The sequence below is a fragment of the Pleurodeles waltl genome, chromosome 7 (genome assembly GCF_031143425.1).
Source record: "Pleurodeles waltl isolate 20211129_DDA chromosome 7, aPleWal1.hap1.20221129, whole genome shotgun sequence".
NCBI lineage: Eukaryota > Metazoa > Chordata > Amphibia > Caudata > Salamandridae > Pleurodeles > Pleurodeles waltl.
In genome coordinates, this window is record NC_090446.1 from 576,173,964 (window position 1) to 576,197,893 (window position 23,930).

Consider the following 23,930-nt stretch of genomic DNA (forward strand, 5'->3'; position numbering starts at 1 on the left):
ATAACACCACCTAAAATATTGAACAAAATGGCCTATTAAATATGTGGAATGATCCACTATTGAAAAACTAGAAAAAGAGGGAGACTAGAGCCAAGATAATCATGACTGAAAACTGCCAGAAATAAGTTTGAATCTGAATAATAAATGGGAAACAAGCATTGGCAAAGCCAGTAGGTCTCGCCTATGCAAAAGGTAATGGCTTTGAGAATGTGTTTGAGCCATTTGTACACCAGTGTGGCTGATGTTCAGCATGCTTAAAAGTTAGTGGCATGGAAAAGAGTGGTGTGGAGTGTTGTAGAGTGGAATGGTAAAGAGTGGCGTAGAGTATTGTAGAGTGGAGTGACAGAGTGTCATGCACTGGAGTGGCATTGTGTGGAGTCACGTAGAGTGGCATACACTGGAGTGGCATAGAGTAGAGTGGACTGGTGTAAAGTGCATTGGCATATAGGCCCTCATTCTGACCCTGGCGGTCTTTGACCGCCAGGGCGGAGGACCGCGGGAGCACCGCCGACAAGCCGGCGGTGCTTCAATGGGGATTCCGACCGCGGCGGTAAAGCCGCGGTCGGACCGGCACCACTGGCGGGGTCCCGCCAGTGTACCGCGGCCCCATTGAATCCTCCGCGGCGGCGCAGCTTGCTGCACCGCCGCGGGGATTCTGACCCCCCCTACCGCCATCCAGATCCCGGCGGTCGGACCGCCGAGATCCGGATGGCGGTAGGGGGGGGTCGCGGGGCCCCTGGGGGCCCCTGCAGTGCCCATGCCACTGGCATGGGCATTGCAGGGGCCCCCGTAAGAGGGCCCCTACATGTATTTCACTGTCTGCTGCGCAGACAGTGAAATACGCGACGGGTGCAACTGCACCCGTCGCACAGCTTCCACTCCGCCGGCTCGATTCCGAGCCGGCTTCATCGTGGAAGCCTCTTTCCCGCTGGGCTGGCTGGCGGTCTGAACGAGACCGCCCGCCAGCCCAGCGGGAAAGTCAGAATTACCGCCGCGGTCTTTCGACCGCGGAACGGTAACCTGACGGCGGGACTTTGGCGGGCGGCCTCCGCCGCCCGCCAAGGTCAGAATGAGGGCCATAGTGTTGCAAAGTATAATGGTTTAGAGTGCAATGGCATTGAACTCAGTGGCTTGCAATGCAGCGTCACAGAGTGGAGTGTTGCAGAGTGGAGTGTCGCAGAGTGGACTGTCACAGAATGGAGTGGCACCAAGTAGAGTGGGGCAGATTAGAGTGGCATAGATTAGAGTACAGTGGTGTAGTGTATGGTGGCATAGAGTGAAGTGCCATAGACTTCAGTAGCGTAGAATAGAGTGATACAGAGTGGAGTGTTGGAGAGTTGAGTGAAACAGAGGGTAGTGGCGCAGAGTAGAGTCAAGTGGCATAGAGTGCAGTGGCTTAGAGTGATGCAGAGTAGAGTAGCATAGAGTGGTTCAGAGGCGTAGAGTATAGAGGCATAGAGTTCAGTGGCAGAAAGTGCTGTATTGCAGAGTAGAGTATCAGAGTGCAGTGGAGAAGAGGAGAGGAGAGTGGCGTAGAAAGCAGTGGTCATAGAGTAGAGTGATGTGGAGTAGAGTGCACTGACAGAGTGCAGTTGTGAAGAGTCATTGGCAAAGAATGCAGTTGTTAAGAATAGAGTGCAGTGGCGTAGAGTAGATTGTTTCAGAGTAGAGCCAAGAGGTGTAGAGTTGAGTGGTGTACGATAGAGTGCAGTTGCGTAGAATGGCATAGCGTGTAATGATGTAGAGTAAAGTGGTGTAGAATGCAGTGGCAAAGAGTTCAGTGGTACAGGGTATTTTAGAGTGGCATACAGTGGAGTATTACAGAGAAAAGTGCATTGGCATAGAGTGTAGTAGCATAGAGTACAGTGTTGCAGAGTGTCGAAGAGTACAGCGGCGCAGAGTGGGTTGTGCAGAGGAGATTGGTGTGGCCTAGACTGGAGTGCAGTGGTGAAAAGTGAAGTGGTGTAGCGTGGCAAAGAGTGCATTGCCTTGGGGTAGAGTGGTACGGGGTAGAGTTGAGAGGCATACAGTGAAGTGAAGCAGAGTGCGGAGGTGTAGAGTGGAGTGCTGCAGAGTACAGTGATGTGGGGTGGTTCAGAGTAGAGTGCAGTGGTGTCGAGTGATGCAGAGTAGAGTGCAGTGGTGTAGAGTGGAGTATTGATGGTGTGGTAGCACACTGCCCCACAGACAGCATATTTCAATTGAAATGAACATTACATTTGCACAGACGAAAATGTGTGGAAATTGCATCACCTAGTTTAATAATTTGTTTTGATCATATTTAAGTATTTGTTTCCAACACGCTTCAAAAATAACAAAAAATGTGCGGCATTTGTGCATCCACAATTCTGATACATTCTTAAATATGCACACAGTTCATTTAAATGCTGTTGTGTGCTAGAAGAAAACTCTTTCGAAACCCCACTATCCAGTAAAATATTCATATAAATCCTCTCACTTTGGAGTCACATAAAGAAGGGTAAATAAGCACCCTTGGAATACAGCACTTGACATTTGACCTCGTCTATGAATGCACAGCAAATATGGCAAGATAAGAACTAGATTTGCAACCCTGTTTGCAGAAAGGGACCACTGGGAAGGATTTTGTGAATAAGGTTTTGGAAAGGACTGAACTCAGGTTGGCCAGCATAAAACAAATAAAGCCAGCAAATGGAAAGCAAGATGTCAAAGAAGAGCATACTGATAGTCAAAAATGAATTCCGAGGGAAGATGACTGTAGAGAGAGAAAGGCAATATACAGAGAAAAGTATGGTGGCAGCTTACCTTCCCCTACGTACTACATCTAAAATTGAGCCTCATCTCCTAACCGTCCCACGGCATTTCCGTTACTATCTGATAACATTCCGTTTGGGGCTGGCCCATTATCTGGTAGCTTCCCCCCCAAGGTATACTGTAGTAGGGACTTAATACCATGTCTGTGTGATAAGCACTCAAGGCGATCCCAACTGCACATGTTTTTTTCTGTAAGCTTTACAACGAACAGAGGAAAGCCTTGTTACTTCCAACTCTTAGATTACTGAATATTAGGCTGTGTAGGGAAGCTATGTCATATTTGCAATTATTACAGACTGATCTAGTTTGTCTGGCTATTTTCCGTTTTTTCACTGCATTGGTTAAAGAGAGGAAAAGACATGGATTTGATTGTTAAATTCATGGCATCTGTGACACCAACACGTTTTAAGTATTAAGATGTACCATTGATTCATCTGAACAAGGGATTACCTTTCGCCACCAAAGCTCCCCTTTTTCCTTTTCCTTTTAATGTTTTTAGTGTTGTATTTTAGGATTTTAAACGTAAGATTATGAAATATGAATGTGTTTATTGAGTTTTGAGTTTTCAGTATTTATTGTATAACTGTACTGTGGTAATTATTATATTTGTTCTTTTACGGATATGTATATAAGATCCGAATAAAGATTTTTTTGACTGACTGTCGGCCTGACTTGAACAAGTATTGTATATGGGAAGAAGGTGCCTGGTCTTTCCTGTCATTGGAGAGGTCCAGGAACACTTTTTAAAAGCAACTTTTAAAATACACAAGCAGACTCCTGTAAAGTCTCCATATGTGGCACCTCCCCTCCGAAAGGGTAAATTTGAGAGCTGTGAGTGCCCCCAATGACTGAAATAACAGATGAGGTGCATTTGCAGAGCTGTGTTGGTGGGGCCTGTTTTGGAATAGCAAGAGTGATGAAGATTCGTAGTAGGGTGCAATGGCAGAGCTTTGAGTGGATCCTTGTGCTGTATTTGAAGGGATTGTATCGGGGTACAATTTAGATGCAGTGACAACGCTAATTATTGGTTCCAGTACAGAAACAGAAAGTGATGATGCAGGTAGGTCAGGATTCAAATCTATTGGCAATAAATCACAAAACCTAAAAACCACAATTCTTTTTACTTCCTTTGTTGAATGTCTCCCCAGTTTGCAGCTGTCCAGTTTTCGCAAATTGCACGGACTGAGTTTACCTTCAATAAATATCAGCGGGTGAAGGATCCGAGGAAGCTACTGGAAAATGTTCAACATATGAGGAGTCTAACGTTCACCTTTAAAGCACTACAATATGTGATGTAAGTGAAGCCAAGAACCAGGTACCGTGCTTTACATAGCTCTGCCTAATGGGATGGGCCATCAACAGCAAATGGGACACTTCTGCGACCATCCATGAGAAATGCAGTGTAAGGAAACAATGGAGTGGAAAACTTAGAAGTGTGAGTGCAGAGATGACGTCTTGTTTGTCCAGCCCTAGCCAGGTTTTCATAGGCATCCGGCTCTTTTAAGGGGGCACTTAAAAGTTGCAAAATGCGGGGTGACGAAATGACTGATTCCATCGGGCATTACCACCCCTTCACTGTGCAATCACAAGTTTAGATTTAGTCCCCAAAATGGGGAATAACCACGAAGACCCAGAATTGCTATGCACAAGTCTGCATGATAGGCTCGGATTCCTGGGATTATCCGCTCCCTTCTATCTCCTGCTCTGACCAGATGGGCCCTGAATCTGGTCCATGCCAGTTCCCCTTCTGCAACCGAAGAACTGGGGGGATGGTCAGAGGGGAGTTGAGAAACGCTTCTCTTCAGCAGCCTGAACTCTCCCTTTTGACAACACACACCTGAGATACCCACGTAGGCCCCTATTACCTCTGCTCGGGGCATAGAAAGGTTGTGATATATATGTATTAAATCAACCTGGATTCAGGAACTGGATGCACAGTTGTCATCTAGCGAGAGCATCGTTCATGCGCCTGATGTGTCTTAAACTGACTCCCTTCTGGATAAAGCTAGCACTCCATCGCTGCTCCCAAGGTGTGCCTCTGGGTGAGCTAGAAGGCTAGGTAAAATGCAGGTGTCAATTAGGTAGCTTTACTCCTTGCTAAACCATTGATTATCTGCTATTGGAAATTGAAGTTAGTCCTGCACTTTCTGGCATGTCAGAGAGATTTAACAAAAAGGCAGACAGCTGAAAGCGATTGGAAGTGTGCAACTAACAGACCCACAGGGATGTTCCCCTTTTAGTCTAGAAGTGATGAATTGCTACGTTCGGTAGAATTTGCATAGATGTCAACAGACTGGTATTCAGTCCGTACATTTTTAATTGTTGCGAGTTACTGATAAATAGGAAATGGATTCAATGGCAGATGGTATTGATGCAATTGTTCAGATCATCACAGCATACTAGGAAATGGTGTTTTGTCTAAAGTTGAGAATCTGTGAGGATATTTTGTATGAGTCTTCGTATGTCGATGAAATACCAATACTATAATTTTCAAAAGTTAAGTTGCATTCATCTCACTGTGAAGGGTGCAATGATGGGCTCCATCTTTACAAAGGGATCAGGATTTCTGCATCTTTTTTTAAGAATCCAAAAGATCCTTAAAAGATTAGACGGCCTTAGCTTAGCCACTGTGCCCACAATCAGACTTGGTGTAGGCGTTTCATAAGGCACAGTGGAGTGATACGTTGTTACTTAACTCCATTTTGCAGTTATTTATTGTATTCAGGAAAAAAAAGTTCAATAAAACATCAACATATTTTCATAGCAGGATCCTGTACAATTGTTACATCAATCAATCTATAAGGCTTTTTAAGTAACAGAAGGCTGTGACAGTCTATGGCATTAAATGCAAAGTAAACCAAAAAGCGAGACATCATGTGAACAACATAACTATGTCTAGGGTACTGCCAGCCCATTCAGGGATACCATACCTTTCAACCAGCCAGCATACTGAGGGCTGGTGTATCTCTTCTAGCGTATAACTAGTCTTAGAAACATTACCTATATGACAATAAACAGTTCATAATACTAGGATGCACATCAGACTTACTAAGTAGCCATATTTCAGAGGTCCTGGAGCTGATTTCAGAGAACTCCTTCAAAATGATACCCCACTATTAGATACAAATGTAGAAAACCAGTCCCAATCTTGCCCAAGCCTGGCACAGCTGTCTGAAAAAGTAGGCTGGTGCAGGATATTAAAATAAATTATTATGGTTGTAGTTCAGATACATTGTCTTGACCTATACACGTGCAGTTGAACATTGTATGCCAGACAAAGGATGGTGAGCTCAATTTTACATTTTTATTAGAATAGTGTCTATGTTAAATACTCTTATTTTGCGCATGCAGAATCAACCCACCCAGTATGCGCTCCAAAGAAGCCCTACTCACATAACTCAAGACATTTCTCCCCAAAAAAAGTTAGGCAGAAGACAGCAGAACACCGCCACTTGAGAGTCTGGGACTCACTGACGTGACTGATCCAGTGTATAGTGGGGTACGGTAACAGTTTATTGTTTAGATTTCTTAAAAACCAATTACAACAATAAACTCGAAAAACAATAGATAGCAAGAAAATAGAATAGTCATGCAAAAACACCGTTCTGTTAAAAAAGAACATTAAAAACATTACCTGTCAACACGGTCTCACCAGTTTTTAAAACGTCCAACACTAATATTACCAAAGAAAATCAACTGTGCATATTAACACAACATTCATAGGAACAATGAAATTGTCTGTTTAAAACGCGCATTCGTAATAGTCATACATTTCATAACACACCCAATTATTTTTCATGAATTTCCCTTAAAACAAAACTGGGTATACCCTTAATTGTTTCCATCCCGTGCAATCAGAACAATGGTTTTAAGATTTTTTTCTGAATATCAAGCAGCTTAAGTCAAATGCAAAGCACATACTCTGTCTCTTTACTCGTTGAGCAAAGTCGACATAAAATATAATTCCCTGGTTAGTTCCAAGAACCCTCAAACTGAGCAAATGTATTGAAAAGAAGACGAAACCTTCAAAATCTTTTTTTCCACTGTTGCATTTAACAGTAGATCGAGTTAGTTCTGACGTACGGTTATAAGAGTCTTGTATATAACTATTATTTTAGTCCCATGCATCTCTCCTGATCTGCGTCAATTGCATTAAATTAATTGCTAGTTAAATTAACATTTTACTCTTTAACCCATTCATGTTAGCAAGGTTGGTTAATGATAGTTTCTCAATATAATGGAAAGCTCATGGTTTGAAAAAAAAGATTTGTCCTGCTAGCAGTAAATAATTCCATCTGTATAATGCCTTTTACAATATGTTCTTTAGATGACACACAATCACAGATACAATTTAATAGATTGATATTACTCTGTGAGTAAATAGTCAGAATCCCCAGTTCCAGACGCAGTTTAACATGTGGTGTAGATTGCCTGAAATTAAATAGCTTGAATCCTGACACAATTATACAGGATAGTATTTAGTTTCCCTAAGCAACTAGAGCTCATTATAACTGAACCATATGTTAATGAAGAAACTATTTTTGACTTCTTGTCGGAAATAGTTGGTCCAATGACGCCTCTTCCATGCTTCGTAGGAAAACGCTTAATTGAGATTGCAGACTTACTACATTTATTACTCAGTTCAAAGTGACCTATAATTCTACTCGAAGGTACATGCAATTCTTCACGAAATCAATATTTTGATAGCCAGTCAGCCATTTGAAATGAATGAATGAATAGGTTTTATTGAGCACACAGATGCTCCCAAAAGACTACCAGCAAAACAATTATGCCAAGGCAAATAGCAAAGTTATACGTTTTTTTCCTGAAGACAAACACTGAGGTGGCTAAACAAAGCTTAGCAGGTAACAGAAGGAACGGCTCACCCGTGTGGCTTACCTCACCCACAGGACCCCAGCAAGAGAGGCCTGCGAAGAGGCACACTCTTTCCGATGAATAGGGCTGTAGTCTGGTTTCCAAGTACTAAGACTCTGCCAATAAATGCTCCTATGGGCTACAACAAGTCATTTGGAAAAGTTTCTCTTCTTCACAGGTAGTCAGTGCAATTATCTCAAATGGGGGGCATGGATGCCTAATAAAGGAGTAAGAATGAGCCGAGCTGCAGTATTTTGAACATTCAGGAGTCTATTAATCAGATGTTCAGGGAGGCCTAAATACAACACATTAGCATAGTCCAGCTTAGGTGTAATAAGAGCATGGACTGCAATCTTCCTAGAGGTCAGAGGAGGAAGCAGGAGAAATGTCTTTAAAGAATGAAGCAATCCAAAGCAGGCTCCCACCACCGGGGACACCTGAGGTTGTAAAGGTATGAAGTTGTCAAATCTTACCCCAGAGTTTGTGACCACCACCGGAGGAGAGAGTGGAGATGGAGCCTTATCAGACCATCAAATTAAACACACGATCTTCACACTAGGATAGATTTAATACAGGGATCCACTTCACTGGGGCACATGATTGTACACTCACAATACCTCGCCCGTACGGTCTCTGACCATTCCCTGTTGCTGCTTACAATACAGTGGGGTAAACAGCACTGCACTGTTCCTACGTGGCGGCTGCAAACTGAGGCGCTACTAGATACCCCATTTCGGGAGGCATCACACAATATCTGCAGCAAAATAATGGCTTAACTGATCTCCGAGCCATGGAATGGGATGCCCACAAGATAGTTGTAAGGGACTACTGCATATCGGCCACATGGGGGTTTCGACACTCATTGCACAGGGAATTCACTGAAGGGCGTATGGGCTCTGGAAATAGAAATCGTAAAACACTTGGTGACTCGTGATCGTCTTTGTGCACTGTTGAAATTATTTAATGACGCTGACCTATGCCCACATAATGATCAATATTATTTAACCCGACTACACGCCAAAGGGTGACCGCTCAGGCAGATTGTTGGAGTGGCTAGTCCACAACGAATGTCAGCATACCCCAATTGATGCGATTAAGCTGGCTGACGGGAATTCGGCTACCTCTCAGGCTGCCATTAATAACGCCTTCTGTGACTATTATAGTATGCTATACCAGGCAGACGTAGCAAGCTCTCCCCCTTTCAGAAAGCGGCCCTTAAAGAATTCATACAACCGGAAGAAATACGTTTAGCTATCTCCCAGATCGTTTGTAATGACACACCTGGCACGGACGGCCTGCTGATAGAGTATTACGCCACCTACTCGGCGCACCTCGTCCAACCCCTGTTGAAAGTGTTCGAGGCGACATGGACACGAGGGGAGCTTGCTGACTCGCAACGCGAGGCACTGATAGTAGTGCTGCCCAAACTGGGTTGTCATCCTACAGATGTGCGATCCTATAGACCGTTATCCCTCCTTAACCTTGATTGTAAAATTCTGGGCAAGGTTCTTGCAAACAGACTTATCCCCTTAGTGCATAGCCTAGTTCATGAGGGATTCATACCAGGCCGTAACACATTCCTTAATTTACGGAGACTATTATGTATCCTACATGATGCTCCTCCCACAGCATATGACAGTGTGGCTATATCCTTTGATATCGAAAAGGCATTTGATACTCTAAGTTGGGAATTCTTATTTGCTGCACTATGCCATTTGGGCTCTGGGCATGGGTTCCTGAGATGGGTCCGAATCTTATATGCTAACCCGTCGGCCATGGTGAAAACAGGCAGATTGATCTCAGAGAGCTTCCCGATTGGTAGAGGCACCAGACAGGGCTGTCCGTTATCGCCCGTTGTAGGAAGTTGGCTCTGTATATACTATTTCAAGGTAAGAAACAGTGTGCACAGAGTCCAAGGGTTCCCCTTAGAGGTAAGATAGTGGCAAAAGTAGATAATTCTAATGCTCTATTTTGTGGTAGTGTGGTCAAGCAGAGGGTAGTGTTAAGCATTTGCTGTACACACACAGGCAATAAATGAGGAACACACACTCAAAGACTTACTCCAGGCCAATAGATTTTCATATTAAAAAATATCTTTTCTTAGTTTATTTTAAGAACCACAGGTTCCAGATTTACAGTAAACACTTTAAATGTAAGGTACTTCACTTAGATACTTTAAGAACTTTGAATAAAAGCAATATCATATACAGTCTTTGTACAAATGTCAATAAGCTATTTTCAAAGTGGACACTGTGCAAAAATCAACAGTTCCTGGGGGAGGTAAGTAAAGGTTAGATTAGGAGGTAAGTAAAACACTTACAAGTCTCAGTTCTGGGGCATAGGCAGCCCACCGTTGAGGGTTCAAGGCAACCACAAAGTTACCACACCAGCAGCTCAGGGCCGGTCAGGTGCAGAGGTCAAAGAGGTGCCTAAAACACATAGGAACCTATGGAGAACAGGGGTGCTCCGGTTCCAGTCTGCCAGCAGGTAAGTACCTGCGTCCTCGGGGGGCAGACCAGGGGGGTTTTGTAGAGCACTGGGGGGACACAAGTAGGCACACAAAACACACCCTCAGTGGCTCAGGGGCGGCTGGGTGCAGTGTGCAAAGCAGGCGTCGGGTTTCAGGTAGGAAACAATGGAGGGACCCGGGGGTCACTCTACCACTGCAGGCAGGCACAGGGGGGGCTTCTCGGGACAACCACCACCTGGGCTAGGCAGAGGGTCGCCTGGGGATCACTCCTGCATTGAAGTTCGGTTCCTTCAGGTCCTGGGGGCCGCGGGTGCAGTGTTGGTTCCAGGCGTCGGTTCCCTTGTTACAGGCAGTCACGGTCAGGGGGAGCCTCTGGATTCTCTCTGCAGGCGTCGCTGTGTGGGCTCAGGGGGGTTGTCTCTGGTTACTCACGGGCTCGCAGTCGCTGGGGAGTCCTCCCTGGGGTGTTTGTTCTCTGGATCTCGAGCCGGGGGCGTTGGGTGCAGAGTGTGAAGTCTCACGCTTCCGGTGGGAAACGTGCAGTCTTTGAAAGTTGCTTCTTTGTTGCAAAGAAGTAGCTGGTTTTGAACAGGGCCGCTGTTCACTGGAGTTTCTTGGTCCTTTAGTCCAGGGCAGTCCTCTGAGGCTTCAGAGGTCGCTGGTACCTGTCGGATGTGCCGCTGGGCCGCTGGAGCCGGTTTTCGAAGTTGGAGACAGGCAGGTAGGGCTGGGGCCAAAGCAGTTGTCTTCTTCCTCCTTCTCTGCAGGCTTGTAGGTCAGCAGTCCTTCTTGTTTCTTCAGGTTGCAGGAATCTGATTTCCTGGGTTCTGGGGTGCCCCAATTACATAATTTAGGGGGGTGTTTAGATCTGGGGGCAGTAGCCAATGGCTACTGTCCTTGAGGGTGGCTACACCCTCTTTGTGCCTCCTCCCTGTGGGGAGGGGGGCACATCCCTAATCCTATTGGGGGAATCCTCCAAAACCAAGATGGAGGATTTCTAAAGGCAGGGGTCACCTCCGCTCTGGGCACCTTAGGGGCTGTCCTGACTGGTAAGTGACTCCTCCTTGTTTTTCTCATTATCTCTCCTGGACTTGCTGCCAAAAGTGGGGGCTGTATCCAGGGGGTGGGAATCTCCACTAGCTGGAGTGCCCTGAGGCATTGTAACACGAAGCCTGAGCCTTTGGGGCTCACTGCTAGGTGTTACAATTCCTGCAAGGGGGGGGGGTGTTAAGCACCTCCACCCAGTGCAGGCTGTGTTTCTGCCCTCAGAGAGCACAAAGGCTCTCACCCCAGGGGGGCAGAAACTTGTCTCTCAGCAGCAGGCTGGCACAGACCAGTCAGTCCTGCACTGGAGGATTGGGTAAAATATAGCGGGCATCTCTTAGATGCCCTCTGTGTGCATTTTTTAATAAATCCAACACTGGCATCAGTGTGGGTTTATTATTCTGAGAAGTTTGATACCAAACTTCCCAGTATTCAGTGTTGCCATTATGGAGCTGTGGAGTTCGTTTTGACAAACTCCAAGACCATCTACTTAATATGGCCAATGTCTAAGAATAGACTTATGCTCATGCAGCTATGCCCTCACCTGTGGTATAGTGCACCCTGCCTTAGGGCTGTAAGGCCTGCTAGAGGGGTGACTTACCTATGCCACAGGCAGTATTTTGTAGGCATGGCATCCTGAGGGGGATGCCATGTCGACTTTGCATTTTTCTCCCCACCAACACACACAATCTACAATGGCAGTGCGCATGTGTTAGGTGAGGGGTCCCTTAGGGTGGCACAACATATGCTGCAGCCCTTAGGGACCTTCCCTGGTCACAGGGCCCTTGGTACCACTGGTACCTTTTACAAGGGACTTATCTGTGTGCCAAAGGTGTCCCATTTGTGGTAACAATGGTACAGTTTAAGTGAAAGAACCCTGGTGCTGGGGCCTGGTTAGCAGGGTCCCAGCACACTTCTCAGTCAAGTCAGCATCAATATCAGGCAAAAAGTGGGGGGTAACTGCAACAGGGAGCCATTTTCCTACACCCGTGTTGTTTGCGCTCGTGATGGAGCCTTTAGATGGTCACCTTCATTTGAGAGCGCCGCAATGGGGGATTCGGAGGATGGACACTCATCATATTGTATCACTCTATGCTGATGATGCATTGATTTACTTTAGGCATGGCAAGACATCGCTACCTGAAGTGATGTCTCTGCTGGACACCTTCGGGACATTAACGGGCCTTCAGGTCAATTGGTCCTAGTCTTGTCTTTTTCCCCTAACCAAATTACGACTCCACTCAGGGATGCGCTTCCATCCCACTGACTACCATGGTGCTTCGACTCTTTTAAATATTTGTTAATTCAGGTGTATCAATCAGTGAACGCCCCTTTTAATGGGAACCTGGGGCGCGCGCTTCGTTCAATGAGAGGATCTCTCCATTTCTGGGGTTTCCTACCGCTATCACCCATGGGCAGAGTGGCAGTAGCTAAAATGTTGATACTCCCAAGACTGTTGAAATTTTTTGCAGCGCTGCCCATAACCGTACCCAGGAGCTTCTTTTGAGAACTGAATGGTTTACTTTTAGGGCTCATATGGGGTAAGGATAGACATCGTGTGGCACTTTCAATTCTGCAGTGCCCGCTTCAGCAGGGGGGCCTACGAGCACAACATTTTTAACTTTACTAGTCTGCAGCGCAACTGCAGTGGCCGCTCCGCTGGTTGAGCGCCTCTCCTGACGCGGAAGTTGAATGGGTGTGGGCGCACTTAGGAACAGATGGCTCTCGGAACGCACACGATTACGAGTTGACAACAACATTCTAATGAAATCTGCCCATGCTTGTTGGCGCTGTTATGTGCAGGGTAGGTCCCCCACCCCTCCGTACTCCCCCCTAATTCCTATTGATCAAAAGCTAGACAGCCCACAGTTGACCAGATCTCATGACCCTTCTCCCTGGATAGAAGCGAGGATGGAGACTGTAGGAAACTACTTTGATAATGGCATCCTAATGTCAGTTGAGTCCATCAGGGACCTCATCTTCCTGGGTTCTGGACATTTCCTGCCATATCATGCTATCTACCAACTGCTTAGAGTGGCCTGGGAGACCAATGGTACAGAACCTTCACACTCTCCTATTCTTCACACACTATTATCAGGCGCCGGCTCAAAAAAAGTAATAACACTCCTGTACGGCGCATTACCAATATCTGGTACTACACACCTGGAAACAGCACTCAACAAATGGAATGCAGTTCATCCACAGGCCATGTTGACCAAAACGTGGGCAGAGGCTTTCCAGCAAGTAAGGAGGGTGCCCCGTAACCCTGATTCCGGTACCTGCAGTATAACTTAATTCATCAGAAATATCTGTCTCCACACCATATTAAATGCATGTTCCCTGCCTCGACCCCTAGTTGTTCACGCTGCAGGACTACTGAGGCAGGTTTTTACCACATGGTATGAGAATGGCCCTTGTTGTTGAGCACGTGGCAGGCAATTGTGACAGACATATCTCTCATAACAGACTGTGTATTTGACCCCACCCTAGAGTCCTGCCTATTAGGTATTTCTCCCTGACCCAAACAAGACAAGCATATCCACCGATTTGCTGATCTGTCATTTTTCATGTACAAAAGACAAATTGCCATGAGTTGTAAAGTGCCCATGCCACCAGAGTTTACCTTTTGGTGCCGACTGACACTGAAATGGGCGCGAACGGAGACACGTGTATTGAAATCCCTTCGTGACAGTGGTCCACTAGGTGCAGGTTATGATACATGGGACAAGCTTATAATTACACTTGAGGCTAACAACGATATTCTCCCGCCCGGAAGAAGTAAAACACTCATAGGACTCCTCGAGCACACATATCTACTCTCCTTTCCAGACTGCTGGAATACCTACACTAACTGCTCCCAAATACACACTTGTATAGAGCAGGATAAAGCTTGCGTGAAGTGAGTCCTATTGGAAGTGTAGATAGATGCCGATCCCCATTGAATTTGGGGGATGAGTGTCTTGGACCCTAGGAGCTCGGTCTGGGAGAGTCATGGATGCATGGCTTTGACCACCGACCATTCACGTAACATGCGCATCTGTAATGGCAATTGTTAATATCTGTATAACTGAATTTCCTAGGAAATTATGAACACGAATGACAATTGGTGCCTTTCTCAGAAGATATTGTAGACGCTGCTCTAACTGTGTGCTCAATTGTCATGTATGTATTGCCCCTTGATTATGTTTTTGACAACGTATTGCACGCCATACCCAACTCTGTAATTGTTACAGTTGAAATGTTTTAAACTAATAAAAAATATATATTTTTTTAACTTTGAGATGAAGTAACTACCATTGCAGGCCTAGTTGAGTTTTAGAAAACAAAATCAAGTCATCAGCATAGGCAAGAAATTGAATGGTACAATGGTCAAGTTTCAGACAATCTCCCTCCTTATTATTTAAAATCTCAAATAAATCTTCAGTGTACAGTGAAAATAATAAGGGGCTAAAATGCATCTTTGTTTTAAGTCATTTGTTTTTTTTTTATACAGTGAACCAGACCCCTGCCACCACTCAGTTTGACCAGTTATCAGGTTTTCTGAATGAAGCTCAATCATTAAATTCAAGTACCATCAATTCCCCCAAAGGTTTTGTGATCTACCCTATTACATGCATTAGAGTAGTCAATAAAACATGCATATAATGTTCTTTCTTTAACATAGAAAATATTATTGACAAGGCAGTTGATGGCCACAATATTATCCACAATCGAACAACCCTACCTGATAATTTCTTCAGTAATAATTTGCGATTACATTGAGTGATGCTATCAAATGGTAGCTACTCTGTTCTCATTTAGGACCCTGTTTGTATAACTGTTGCAAGATGGATCCTTTCCAGGACGAAGGAATATTACCTGTAGAGAGGTTGTCATTAAATGCGGAAGTTAAGAGAGTTGACCAATTTGATACATTTTTCTTTGTTGTAGCATTCAAGATCCCATGGGGCCTGGGGGAGCAGGAGGTTTTAATCTCTGGAGTTCAGGTACTTATCTCCCCAACATCTGTCTCAAGTTTGGAAGTTGGAGAGACTGTAGCTTGCATAGCAGATGATTGATCAGGCGAACCATACAGTTCTTCAAGGTGTTTTTCACACTTATTATCACATATATGGTACTCCCTAGCTTATCCTGACCAATTCCTAGCAGTGACCAGGACTTCTGATATTTTTTGTTTATTATTATAGACTCATGTAGAGACACATGAAGTTCGGTCCATAATGCTGTTGTTTCTTAAATTTACTTCATCTCAGAGATAACAGTAATTCTTTTTTCAGTTGTCGTATTTCATGATCTTTTAATGTTTTGTTATTTACTTTCAAGGCTTTTCTTTTTTCTGCCTTTACAGTCACTTTATGTTACAATTGTTCATGATCCAGTGATTTAGAGAGACACGTTTTTTATTAGGCATGGTCACTGCAGTTGAGAGCAAATTAAACATTTCTGAAACTAGTAACTCCCACTTATTTCTTTTTAAATTACAATTGGACTCCGAGATTATAAGAATCGTGGGTTTAATCAACGTGGAAAGTTCATCTATTTTATTTACTAGATGACAGTTCCATTTAATTGGTCTAGCTCTTATTTTCAGATGATCTGTTTGTTTAGCATAACCGAACTCCTCATAAGATCATTTGCAAAATGTTGACATTTATTAAAATGTGCAATATGCATTAAACTATAATCTATTGTGGATTGTTTATCATATGAGTAAAAACGTGTAATCTGCAGGTTGATCAGTTGGAAATCTGCCTTTTAATGTTCAAAAACCAAAATCACCAAAAAATGTCCGAAAACGTTTGTCTGTGGGCTTCCTATATGAAATGATGTAGTTTAGCAAAGGGATGCCTTAATACCTGTCTTCCTCAGCTTTAAAAGATGCATTTTTGTGTAAGACGTTAGCTTTAAAATCACCCTTAATAGTTCTGGTTATGCAATTAAAATTGCCAATGTGACCTTAAAGAAAGTGTAGACAAGATCAGAGCACACAAGGATCTTTTGACATTTTAGGAGAGATATAAATGTCAATTATTAAAGCGTAGATTTATCCAGTGTAATAAAGACACAGCCCTGCGTAAGATCCCTAAAGACCTCACCTCCAAATACTCGAAAGTATTCTGAAGTATACTCTTGAAGGTCACTACTAAGCCTAAAAATTTAAGAAAATAGAAAAATTAGGTTCAGAGGATGCACCCCCACATAGTTCTATAAAAACATGCCACATGGGTAATATAGTCTGTACAGGTCAGGGCTTAATGATGTACATCCACTAAAAAGTAGTGTGTTCTGTGGTGCAGACTCGACAATTGCTATTTCAATCAAAACCATAGGGTAATACCAATAAATAATGAGCTGTGCCTGCACACACGATTAGATTAGCTCTCAAGGTCGAGAACTGCTAGTGCCCTTGTCAAAAGGTACCAGCATGGTTTCAGAAATTACTCTCACTTTTTGTCCAGCCTATTTTAGCCCAAAAACCAGGGAGCACAGCTTTACAAAGAATTGCTGAGAATCAACAAAAAGGAACATTTTGAAATATATACAATAATATAGGTAGCATGACTGTTAGAAATAGGGTCTTTGGTTGGCAGTCAGGTTACCCTCTGTCCAAGCAACAACCCTCACTCTAGTCAGGGTAAAAGAGAATCACCCTCTGCTAACCCCTGCTTACCCCCTTGGTAGCATGGCACGAGTAGCAGGCTTAACTTCAGAGTGCTGGGTGTAAAGTATTTGTACCTACACACACAGTAACTTAATGAAAACACTACAAAATGGCACAACACAGGTTTAGAACAATAGAAAATATTTATCTAAACAAAACAAGACCAAAACAACAAAAATCCACAATACACAAGTCAAGTTATCACTAAAAATGCAAAAAGAGTCTTTATGTAATTTTAAACACACACTAACACTGTTAGCGTGAAAATGTACCTTGGGCTCATCAAAAATAACCCCGTACGGGCAAGTGTGCGTCAAAAAGGGCTTGTGAAGCATCGATTTCACTCGCGAGGGAGACCTTGAGTCGTTTCTCCTTTAGTCGGGTTGGCGTGTGTCGTTTCTTCTCTCCGCAGGAGAGCAATGCGTCGATCCGGTCAGCACTCTCGGGTTCAGGCAGGCCTTGCATTGTTTTTACATGCGTAATGGTGTTTTCGTTGTAAATCCAGCCACACAATGATCTGAAAACCACGCAGCGCGGGTTGCGATCTCACCAGCCTCCATCAGCGATGATGTGCATTGTTTCTCCATCCCTGGGTGTCGATCTTTGGGTCGCGTTGCAGGCGAGCGTTGATTTTCAGCCGCAAAGCCGGCGGCGCATTCATTTTTCAGCTGCAGATCGGAATTGCGTCGATCTTTTCCCCGCACGGCATTCTGTGCATGGATTTCTCACTTTTTGGGTTGCCAGCTTCTCCTTTCAGGGTCCTAGGAACTGGATGGGCACCACTTGGCAGAGTAGGAGTCTCTCCAGAGACTCCAGTTGCTGGCAGAGAGAAGTCTTTGCTGTCCCTGAGATTTCAAACAGGAGGCAGATCTAAATCAAGCCCTTGGAGATCTTCACAAGAAGGAAAGCAACACAAAGTCTAGTCTTTGTCCCCTTAGCACAGGCAGAAGCAGCAAGTGCAGGATAGCTCCACAAAGCACAGTCACAGGCAGGGCAGCTCTTCTTCCTCAGCTCTTCAGCTCTTCCTCTTGGTTTCCGGAAGTGTTCTCTAGTCTGTGGTTTTGGGTGCCTTTCTTATACCCAATTTCTCCTTTGAAGTAGGCCTACTTCAAAGCAAAGTCTCTCTTGGATGTGAAATCCTGCCTTGCCCAGGCCAGGCCCCAGACACTCACCAGTGGGTTGGAGACTGCATTGTGTGAGGGCAGGCACAGCCCTTTCAGGTGTGAGTGACCACTCCTCCTCTCCCTCCTAGCACAGATGGCTCATCAGGAAATGCAGACTACACCCCTGCTCCCTTTGTGTCACTGTCTAGTGTGAGGTACAACAAGCCCAACTGTCAAACTGACCCAGACAGGGAATCCACAAACAGGCAAAGTCACAGAAATGGTATAAGCAAGAAAATGCTCACTTTCTAAAAGTGGCATTTTCAAACACACAATCTTAAAATCAACTTTACTAAAAGATGGATTTTTAAATTGTGAGCTCAGAGACCCCAAACTCCACATGCCTATCCATTCTCAAAGGGAATGTACGCTTTAATCATATTTAAAGGTAGCCCTCATGTTAACCTACGAGAGGGACAGGCCGTGCAACAGTGAACAACAAATTTAGCAATATTTCACTGTCAGGACATAAAAACACATTACTTTATGTCCTACCTTAACCATACACTGCACCCTGCTCTTGGGGCTACCTAGGGCCTACCTTAGGGGTGCCTTCCATGTAAGAAAAGGGAAGGTCTAGGCCTGGCAAGTGGGTACACTTTGCCAAGTCGAATTTTCAGTTAAAACTGCACACACACAGACACTGCCGTGGAAGGTCTGAGACATGATTACAGACCTACTTATGTGGGTGGCACAACCAGTGCTGCAGGCCCACTAGTAGCATTTTACTAGGGACTTACTAATAAATCAAATATGCCAATCATGGATAAACCAATCAGCAACAATACAATTTACACAGAGAGCATATGCACTTCAGCACTGGTTAGCAGTGGTAAAGTGCTCAGAGTTCAAAAGCCAACAGCAACAGGTCCTAGAAAATAGGAGGCAGGAGGCAAAAAGATTGGGGATGACCCTGCATAAACTCAAAAGTCTAACAATGACCATTTTAATAATATAACATATATTGTTCTACAGGGTAGCCCTGTTTCTCTCAGAACCTGGGACATACATTACATCAAACAAAAATTGGTTTCTCTGAAATACCTCTTCTTACATATCTTTTGCATTTGGGAACAATAAATCTGATCATTATGATTAAATAATAATCACTTAATATGAATAAATCAAAGACACAAATGAATGATTGGTGTAAAATAATATATATGGCAATTTTGGGGAGGATTAACTTTTAAAATCACTTCTCACTTGTCTTTATACAAACCTCTATGAACTTAGTTAGACTAATTATCCTCCTTGGACTTATGTGACAATGAATTTTGGTTGTAAGATGGTTCCCTATTGGTCTTGTCATTGTTTGCCAGCTCCATTATTTATTTTCTTTTTTTTTGGTACACTTTGTGTCCACCTTCTATTGTGGCTCTTGCTTGCTTGTAGAGACACACCGGCCATCTTGGTGGAGGATGATACTTTGTATCACTTCCTGGCAACATGCATGTCGGTGTCCTGTATTTGCCTTGGATGTGCAGATTAGAGGAGGTAAGATGACCTACTGACAGGTATCTCTGATCCCATCTGCATATAGTGATTTAACACTGACTCGCGCCAGTGATTGCCTTTATCCAGAAAGCTTTACCGATGGATGCGTTATGTATGAATAGGCACGCAACTCGGTCTGGATTTGTGGTCAACATCCAAATTTTGTGTCTTTTCCCCAAACCCATCAGGCCATTGTTCTGATACTGTATTTATACTTTGGTAAATGAGTTTGGTGACCAGTTAGAATATAGACCGCAATGACCATCTTCCTAGGGGTGAGTCTAAGTCCTTTCCATGGACCTTTAACCTTGACTTTGTCGTTGGGGCGTGGCCGGCAAGATGGCCGATCGGAAGCACTAAATGAGTGCTCTCGATCCCGGCTCGTAATCGTCCCTGATCCTGTGGCCGCCGGACCTCCCCGGACCCGGCAGCCGAGTCCTAGAGTCTGCGGGAGTGGAGGAGTGTATGGGGAGAGCGGCGGGGGAGAACATTTGAGGCGCTGGGTGCCGAAATTGAGTAAGAGGGTGGCGTGCAAGCGGAGCGCTTGACCCTAAGATGGCAGGTGCGATCGCGGGCACAATCTAAACGTGCCGAAAACTGGCCACAGGAGGCACTGGAGCGGCGCAAATCCAAGGAAGAAGTTTTCTGAAGGGGAGCCACTCAGGGTGAGGGGTTGAGTGTACTTTGACTCTGCGCCCCCCCCTCGCTTCCCTCCTGCCCTGGAGAGTGGGTATAGTGTTGGAGTTGGGCCTCCCAGTTGGATTGGAGGCCTGCTGTGGTGATTGGGGCAGTGGTTGAGATCAGTGCTTGCCCCCTGCGGGGTGTGCACAGGCCCTGGACACTTGGGGCTCACATAGCTGCATTGGGCATACAGTGCCAGCGGGAGGCGTTGCTGGACTGGTTCTTGAGGAGTGACTCCTTTGCGTTGGAGATCTGCCAGAGTTCTTGGGTTGCCTGGCTCTGGAGTGCGGAACTATCAAGCTGTGCATCGGATCCATTGGCTCGGGTACGACACTTGCGCTGCTTCTACATATACTGGCACCCCCACGGGTGGGGGGGTTAAGAGACTGAGAGGTGTTGGGCAGCAGGAATATGGAGTCTGACTGCCTGCCTCGCACCTGGAGGGCTTGAGCTTGAGCCTGGCATTTGGTGTGTTCCTTCATGACTGCCACTCCAGCAGGTTGATGCAAAGATAGAACGCAAAAGAGTACGCAGCAAACGCGGATGGACCAATACACGGCGCAAAGTTCAGGTGTGAGTCTACAAAAAGATCCCCCAGACCCCTTGGAGAAAGGTGCAGAACCCACCGGTGTGCAAATCCTGGCTGCTATTGAGACCTCGCACAAGGCAATGCAAACTCAGATCGCGGTCATAGCGGTGGATGTCAATCTGCTCCGTGCTGACATAAGAGTAGTGGCGGAACGCTCAGTGGCCACTGAGAAACAAGTGACATGCCTGCAGTCTGAGATGGATACGCTGAGGGCCTCGGTGGCCATCCTTGAAGCTAAAACGCACAAGATGGAGACGAGGGTTTAGGATGCAGAAGGTAGGGCAAGACGGTGTAACCTCCGCATAGTGGGCTTTCCCGAAGGTGTGGAGGGGGTGAATGTGGAGGCTTTCTTGGAAGACTGGATCCAAAAAACGTTGCCTGAGGCACCCTTATTGGCTGTATTTGTGGTGGAGCGTGCGCACAGAGCATTAGCAGCGCAGCCGCCGCCGGGAGCCCCTCCACGAACTATTATAGCCAAGGTCCTTAACTACAGAGACTGAGATGTAATCTTGCAGGAGGTGCGCAAACATGGAGATCCTACCTTTGAAAATCACACCATCCAGTTTTTCCCTGACTATACCAGGATGGTGCAGCTCCAGAGACAATCCTTTGCTGATGTTAAGCGCAAGCTTAAAGAACTGGGCTATACCTATATGCTGTTGTTCCCAGCTAAGTTGAAAGTTCTCCATGCAGGTCCGCTCACACTTTTTTCCATCTCCTGAAGCAGCTTGGGACTGGTTGGAGCGGAATGGTGTGGCAGGAACGCCGGACTTCCTGGTTGGAGAGAGAGGCAGAAATAGTGGAAGGGGCAGCTATATTCTGCGACCTATTCCTCCTACGCTAGAGGGGTTTCGATCTGGATGGCCCCTGGGACTACCTTTGTACTACAAAGTCTAAAAGCAGACGTGCAGGGACGTTACATATTTCTTCATGGCTTACTTGATGGCCTTCAGATCTGTCTGTTGAATATCTACTCCCCTAAAACGGATGATGCGGGATTCTATCATCAGATACAACAGGAATTAATATCATTTACAGGGATACACATTCTGTGGGCGGGCGACTTTAATTGCGTCCTCAACTGAGAGATAGATAGAGACCCCCCTGAAGTTGAATACGAAAGCGCATATGACTGCCAAACAGCGAAACGTTATGAGGAATCTCCACTTTGTGGATGTCTGGAGAGAAATGCCCCCCTCGTCTAAAGTGTTTTTGTGTTACACGCCCACCCATGGGGCTTACAGCTGTCTGGACAGATTTCTTCTAGCCAATGATGGCTTCTTAGACGTTTGCCGAGTTGTTTATCAGGCCCGTTTTTTGTCAGACCATGCCCCCCTCCTTCTGGAGTGTGACGCACATGCCCAGGCCAGCGATCCCTCTGTGGCGGTTGTGCCCAGACTTACTAAGTGGTACGGAATATGAAAAAAAGATCTTCAGGATGTGCTAGTTGGATACTTTCATACGTACTGGGGTACAGCAGGGACATGAGGCTTAGAGTGGGAGGCATTGAAAGTTGTTATTAGAGCGAAAAGCCTAAGTAAAACATATGGAATTAGGCAGCGCCTGTAGCGGGAGCTCATGAGTCAGAAAAAGTGTTGGCTACTCTACAGCATCAAGTTGATAATGGCGACGCTTCGGAGGCAGATTGCCTTGAGGTGAGAGGTAGAATTCTGGACCTCTGGGATAGGCTAGAGAATTATGTCCACCAGAACTATAGGCAGAGACTATTCCCGGAGGGAGACTGTTCTGGGCGTATGCTGGCTTGGATCCTCCGGCGAGAGAGACCAGTCCCCATTATTCAGTTGCTCCGCGTCTCCTCTGGGGAAAGGATTTTAGGGCAGCTGAGGGTGAATGTGCACCTGTGGGAGCACTTGCGTGTTATTTATGCTGCACCACGGAGAGCGGGCGAGACCCAGATTCAGAAGTACCTGTATGGTCTCCGGTTACCTCGCCTTACGGCAGCCCAGGTAGAGGAATTGGAAGGAGAGGTTTCATTGGATGCCCTGGGAGATGCCTTGAGTGGTATGGCGAAAGGGAAAGCACCTGGTCTGGATGGGCTGCCAGTCGAATTTTATCGTACATATTGTTCGAAATACTCCATGAGGCGGGAGGGGAGGGTCTGCTACCGGTGCATATGCGAGAAGCTCTGATAGTTATGCTACCAAAGCCAGGAAAGGAGGTTGACGACCCCAGTTCGTATAGGCCGTTATCCATGCTGAATGTTGATGTTAAACTACTCACTAAAGTACTGGCCTCTCGGTTGAGTAGAGTGGTGACGCATTTAGTGCAGGGGGATCAATGCGGTTTTGTGCCGGGGAGGGGAACTCATATGAACATACGGCACTTATCTCTCCACAAGACTCGAGGCTCTGTGTTTCCCGTAGCACTAGTGGCGCTAGGTATGTAAAAAGCGCTCGACACCCTGTCATGTAACTACCTATGGGAGGTGTTGCTCACGATGGGCATTGGTCCTGTCTTCTTATCCTGGGTACGTCTTTTGTACTCGGCGCCCCGGGCGAGACTGCGTACAGGGGCGATTGTGTCAGACTCCTTTATGATCGAACGCGGAGCACGGCAGGGTTGCCCCCCGTTGCCGCTGCTGTTCGCCTTGGCCATGGAGCCATTAGCTATTCAACTGGCTGGCTTGGATGGTTGAGGTATCCAGGTGACCGCGAGAATGCACATAATCTCATTGTATGCAAATGATGCTCCAGTGTACGTATCGGTGCCTGAAATGGCGGTCCCCCTCTTGTTGGGAATGGTGGATGATTTTGGGGGGGGGGGTCGGGTTTACGGGTTAACAGACACAAAACGGTGTTGTTCCTGATGGCAGGTCTGTCTGTGATAGAGGCTTCGGAGTTGCCCCAATTGGACTTAACCTGGGAGACTGAGTCCTTTTCATATTTAGGCATCCGAATTGCACATTTGCAACAATTGCAATTCAATTTAAACCTGGGAAGAGTGCTGGAGGGCCTCTGTGCATCTGTTCAGTTTTGGATCTCTCTCCCACTATTGGTTATGGGTAGAGTTGCGCTCAGTAAAATGATCTTGCTTCCTCGCTGCCTATATGTTATGCAGAATTCACTCTGTGAGCTCCGCCTTTCGATATTTCGACAACTAGATAAACTGCTCTTATCCTTAGTCTGGGCAGGCAAA

General features: G+C 45.6%; 1 protein-coding gene across 1 annotated transcript in view; it reads left to right on the plus strand.

The window, feature by feature from the left end:
• The window catches only part of ITGAL (integrin subunit alpha L), a 448,305-nt gene that overhangs the window by 149,225 nt on the left and 275,150 nt on the right, over nucleotides 1-23,930 (plus strand). The window contains exon 7 of the mRNA XM_069244383.1: nucleotides 3,942-4,087. Coding sequence (XP_069100484.1) covers nucleotides 3,942-4,087 — 146 coding nt within the window. The remainder of the gene's footprint in view (nucleotides 1-3,941; nucleotides 4,088-23,930) is intronic.